Source organism: Chaetodon auriga, chromosome 2, assembly GCF_051107435.1.
Source record: "Chaetodon auriga isolate fChaAug3 chromosome 2, fChaAug3.hap1, whole genome shotgun sequence".
Lineage (NCBI taxonomy): Eukaryota > Metazoa > Chordata > Actinopteri > Chaetodontiformes > Chaetodontidae > Chaetodon > Chaetodon auriga.
The window spans coordinates 14,716,793-14,722,792 of NC_135075.1; the positions used below are offsets into that span (position 1 = coordinate 14,716,793).

Consider the following 6,000-nt stretch of genomic DNA (forward strand, 5'->3'; position numbering starts at 1 on the left):
ATTATTACTCAATAAACACTTTACATTCAGACAATGTGTTAGACAGAGCGCTTGTCATCTGTCAATCAGCAAAGTGTATTTAGTCACAAAATAATTAAATTAGCAAAAGCATTGATGGCATATAAAGGCATATTTGTCATCCCCTCCAGCTGTTATATAATCTTTAATATGCATAAACAGAGATATTTGATCAACAACACCGTAAAACCTTTGTAAGAACTACCACTGCCTGAGAGCTGCATTCTACAGCAGCCCTGCAGTGTTGAAGGAGCAGAGTGACTACACCTCCCTGCCTCAGCTGTGCCTTGATTGTGCAGGTGTACTAAAAAACATATGGGCCTCGTATGATCTTGTGCGCGCCCTAATAATGCAGTGACTGTCTCAAAGCCCCTGTAGCAGTGACTGAAAAGTATTCAAAGGCTCTAAAATCCCTCAAGGTCATTTTTGCTGTTATGATATCCCAATCTCTGCTCTGAATACAATAATTCCATTTCGACTGAAACTGATATGAAACCTGAATCTGTTGTGATAGTGAATTTCATATTACCTATGTGTATGGCATGGTTAGTTTACATTCCTGGCATGAGAAAAGGGTAAAGATTTAGCCCAATTTCAAGGTTTAGCACTGCAGCTAAATAATAGACTTGAAAGACGTTCGGAGCTCTCACTATCTACATATTAGTTGGGGAAAACTGGGAGGTGCGTGTGACAACTCACTTTCTTGTTCAGATAGTATGGGTCCAAATCCTCCAGTGGTGTGGCCGCCATTCCATCAGGAATATCGCCGTAGATGAAGGGCAGGCTCTTCCCAGCCTCCAGGTCACTGTTGGGCTTGATCTCATTCTCGTCAGATGTGTCGCGGTGACTACTGTCCGATCTGGGCTTGGGTGGCTTCTTGTTCTTCTCTTCATTGATGCGCCTCTCGATGTTAGCGAGGGACTCCGGGGTGAATTTCTTGAAGCTGTCAGGTCCTGGGGGTGCAAGAAGGGGTGCGGCCATGTTTTCATCCTGCAGCTATTTCCTCTTTATTTGTTTTCCATCCCAGACATCCAGCTCTGACAGGAAGAGAGGGACACAGAGTGAGGAAGAGTGAGTATAAGACACAGATAAAACAAAAAGACAGAAAGAGAGAATAGCCAAAAAAATAAAAATCATCCTTTAAAATAATCATCTTTCCTTAAAACCCGTTGTCATTTCATTAATAAAACTGACTGGGCACCAAAGGGTTATGACTAAAATGGTTGTCATGTTCATATGTATGTTGCGATGCACCCTTTTCAGTTTCAACGTTGCTCAAAGCCTCACAGATTTAATTTACTAGTTCTGCCAAAGAAAGCAAACAAAGCAAAATAAAGCTGGAAAAGTGCATTTGGAACATGGGCCAGTAGGCACTATTTCTGCTCCCTCCATCAACCTTAATGACTACAGCACCAATCCTGTATCCCCGCAAATGCTAAACTCAGGTACCCAGAACATACAGCAAACAGCTCTGAATTCCCTTTTGCAACAGTGAGGAGATGTGTCAAGTGTTCTCTTCTTGTGTTTATGTTCACAAATGATCGGCTCTTTATCCCACCAGGAACTCAGGTGCCTGAATCTCTCCTTCACAAATATGTTAGGTGACATTTTGCAGTTTTTCTTTCTCAGGACATTTCCTTTGTCTCGAACAAAAAAGCAGCATTTGTGATGTGAATGTGTTGGTACTGCTGAGCTGACTGAGAATAAACATCCAGGTCTGCAGCTCTCTGCAGCGTTCAGCTCATTGTCTTGGCTTGGAGGTCTCTATGCTTGAGTCTGAACAGCTCTCACTGGTGATGGCTATAAAATAAGTGGGAAAGTGGCTCCCAGCACACCAGCTCACACAAGGTTATTATGTGCTATCTGTCCAGTGCAAAATGACAAGGAGCCAAACAATCTTAAGCCAATCAAGTAAGACAGACCCAGATATTTGTGCTGGATGTATCAGTGAAGTTAGCGTGCTGTGAGAACTTCAAAACTTGATATTGTAAATCAAGGCTCACCGCTGTGAATTTGTTTACTTCTGCCATCTACTTATCACATGCATTGATTGATATTACAGATGAAGCATATAAATCAATGTGACTGGGATTTGTGGTGAAGAAAAGGATGGGTGGGGTTTACTGCATGAGAATAACTCAAATGTTGACAGTTCAAGCTTGAAGAACTTTACATTCACTGTGATTATGAACAAATCAAACCCATCCACCTGCTCTCGTTGGGCTTGAAAAAAAACAAAAAAAAAAACGTCACCTGAGCCATGTTGATCTCACAGCACACCCAGCACAGGCCACAGACTGTATTCTGACCAAAACAATGACTCTACACTGGACGATTAATACCATTAATTATTACTTTCCAAATACAGTAATTAAACATTCCAAGCTGCAGAATGTGTCAAAGACAGTCTGTAAATTATTGTTGGAAAATGTTCGACCTCTGGGCTCCTGACTCTTTAAACAGTAAGGTTGTGCTGACATTATAAACTGCATCTCTCCAGGATCCCACAATAGATGAATTTCTCTCCCCAGCTGGCAGATGGCCATGCTGTTTGATACACCACATTTGACAGGCAAGTCACAGTTCAGGCTATCAAAAAATAGACAGTGTGTGCAACATTCAGTGAAACAATGACAAGGACCTGGAAATGAATCAGAAAGAAGTCTGACATCCACAGGCAGATAGAGATCCAACAGCCCGGTATCTTCGGGAAAAAAGCACAGCCAACCACAAGAGGGATGAAGTCCGATTCAAGTAACCCAACCTCGGCACAACCTCCAAGTCTCCTTCCACCAATGCTACATGAATTGATCTACCGTCAAGGTGATTCGAACGAGGATGCAATCGCATGGCCAGCGGTGCATGTGCACCTTACGACGCCGGGATAATCCTGAAAACAGGCAGGAGCGGGAGAAACTGTCTGAAATGGTGCAGATTAATGCTTTCGATGTCCACTAACTCACTAGGTCACATGAGAAAACGCAACAATTTTGACACACACACACACACACACACACACACACACACACACACACAGAAAAAATAAAATAAAAATAGAGATTTAAACCCGCTCGGGTCACTCTTCAATCAATTACAGTGAATCATATCAGCGCACGTAATCGGCACCAAAAGCGCGTAGCCCATAACGGTTCTGTTAAATCCGTCATGAGTCAAGAGTCCGGAAATAGACACCGATGGATGACTGTGAACACCAACAAGTCCGGCAGCCTCATTTGCCTCCCAAGGAAAAAAATGGATAAGGTTGTCGCTGTCCGGTCCAGCAGCGTTTCAGCAAAACGCTCCTCCGCTGCGTCCTCTGCGCGGAGGAAAGACAAGCGAACGCACCACGGTTACCGTCCCGTCACCTGGAAAAGTCTCTGCTCCGTGCACTCTGGCGATGTCCTGACATCTGCCGGGGCTAACCGGACACCGTGGCGACACAACGCGAGTGAGGAGGAGGTTGTATAGGGCACTTGCATCACAGTCACATGGGCCGGGGAAGAACTTGCTCATCCTTCATTTCCTGCAGTGATGTCTTAATGCTGCCCGTCACTAAATGTCAGAAATCTGCCCGAATCCACAGCATCAGTGAGAAAAGGAGAGCCCAACGGGCCCGAGTCCAGCTCAGAATAACCTGGCAGCCAAATCCAAAACAGGTCTCAAATGACCCTTCATATCCTGTGATCGTGGGAGCCACATTCGTGTCTGAGCTGAGCTGAAGTTACGACGTCCTGACGGGACATTTTAATGACTTGTGATCATTCTAGAGATAAACAGATGAAGAACTTGCTCCCTGCGTGGGATGAAGACCACCCGCTCCCCTTCACACATGTCTGATCATGGAAGTGCCATTCATTGACTGGCAGGTTTTGGTAGCCTGTGTAGTCATCGGGAAAGTCAACTGTTTCATACCGAGGCGCGCCGCTGTCCTATAGGGCCAAAGCCTGAAATACTGCAGTGTGGTTTATTGCTGCTATACTGTCGGCTCTAACTAACAAACTCATAGTAGGTCAGATGAACGCACAAGCCATGTCCAGACAACTCATCCCCGGCCTCAACTCAAAGCAGCCCAGCACAACCCCAATTTCACACCTAAAAAAAAAAAATATTTACAGCACAAAGAGAGAGAGAGAGAGAGAGAGAGAGAGAGAGAGAGAGAGAGAGAGAGAGAGAGAGAAACTAAACCGGCCTAAAGACTGCACCACACCCGTATATATGATGTCTAGGCGACAGAGATCCGGAGTCTCCATATGATGCAGGTTCAGAAACTCACAACATGATGGGAAAATGTTTCTTTTAATGGGAGAGACTGCGTGAAAATACCAGAAAAGGGGGTGCCGCGGCCCCTTCGAGGACTGCCAAACTAAAGACGCACCTACCTCCTCACGCAATACAGTCTCCAAAGAGACGGCAAGAGGGAGGGGGGCGCAGAGGTGGAGCGGGGGGGGGGGGGCTTTCAAACTATCATAGTTATAAAATGGCAGCAAGAAAATTGCTACCTCAAATGATATGACAAGCGACGCATCAACCGTACACTTGAAGCATTGAGGCTGGGCAGTCAGAGAAGTTTCATCTCACTTCTGAGCCTCGTATGCGTATATTTCACATTCTGACACACTGAAATGTCATTCCATCCAGCGGCAGGCCAACACCCCAAGAAACCAGCTGTCTCCCTTTCCTCTGCCACAACGCATCACAAATCCACGCTTTTCCCCTCGGAAAATCACATCTGCCTCACACTGCTGCTCCGCATACATGTTCGTCCATGTACTGGCATGGAGCCCTCCACAGACGCTGGGAAAAGATGCTGAGAGAGGGACCGCTCTGCGGCACTGGGATGCAGTCAGTCGACAAAGTAGGACTGCGATCCATCCCACGACACAAAATACCAGACAAAGCAGAAAACAGATTGTCTACTTACTTTTCCTCGCATTAACAGAAATCCAGACAGCTGTCACTGAACTGCAGATGTAGAAAAGAGTCGAGAGTAACTGCGGCTGTCGCCATATTGTTGCTGCTATCTTCCTTCCCAGTGCGTGCGGCTACCCTGCATAATTGATGACTCTCAGCAAATTGTTAGGGAGTGTCGGTAAATGCCTTTAGTTTCAATAACGGACAGGAGACCGCAGCATCGTAAGCAGAAAAAAAAACTGTCCACTGTTCACGTAACGACAGTCAGTGATATTGTGGTTGGGATTGGTATTGAGATTGGGAACATGTATGTTTTCATTTCGATGTGCTGTCTATGAAAATAACTTAAAGCGTGACGTTACATATTTTTTTTAGAATCACACCTGGAACTTAAATGACACATTCAAGACAAACGTGAGCACAAACAGGGAGTTTATATAACCTTTAAAACACAAGGTGATGATACTTTAACACCCACATAATCTTGATATAGGTTTGCAAATCAAGTCTGACACCACATCTGTGGACTCATTTGACCTAAGTGTGTGCTTGCAGCTCTTGGTGGATGACCAAACATAATGAGTTTAAATGTTATTTTCAGTTCTCCTACAAACCAGTGAAGTAGTAAAGTCTATTTACATTGTTTATTCTTCAGTAAAACCAGCCTAGTTTCATGGACCTACAAATCAATCACCAACGTGTGACTTTTAAGGTATAAACCTCAGGATGCACAGTATTAGACCCCTGAAACCATAGCAGCAGAATAGAGTTCAAAAGGTCTATCACTGTAACTGAGATCCATATTGCATAGACCCAGTGATCAAAGCTTTAAATTATTCTGCATGAATATTCAAAGCGTGGTATAAACTGTCTTAGAAACCTTCCCACTAGAACCACATGTGCTAAACCCCTGCTGACAACAGAGTGAACCATATCAGGAGCCATATTCTGGTATTTCCTTTACAAATAAGATCTATTAGATTCCTGTGCATAAACACAAATGTTCCATTTTTTCCATGACACATAGCATGACTTTTGACTAATATTGACAAATATAGTATAGAGAATGAT

At 44.2% G+C, this 6,000-nt stretch overlaps 1 protein-coding gene across 8 annotated transcripts in view; it reads right to left on the reverse strand.

Moving 5' to 3' along the window:
* Positions 1–5,076, reverse strand: part of scn8ab (sodium channel, voltage gated, type VIII, alpha subunit b) — a 49,937-nt gene extending 44,861 nt beyond the window's left edge. For 7 of the 8 annotated variants that reach the window (XM_076756949.1, XM_076756975.1, XM_076756926.1 and 4 more), the window contains exons 1-2: positions 4,940–5,076; positions 718–1,055 (exon numbers count right to left, since the gene is read on the reverse strand). In XM_076756949.1, coding sequence (XP_076613064.1) covers positions 718–999 — 282 coding nt within the window. In that variant the 5' untranslated portion in view covers positions 1,000–1,055; positions 4,940–5,076. Of the gene's footprint in view, positions 1–717; positions 1,056–2,659; positions 2,777–4,939 lie in introns of those variants that run through there. The other variant, XM_076756933.1, reaches the window with a different exon arrangement.
* Positions 5,077–6,000: the final 924 nt, after the last annotated feature.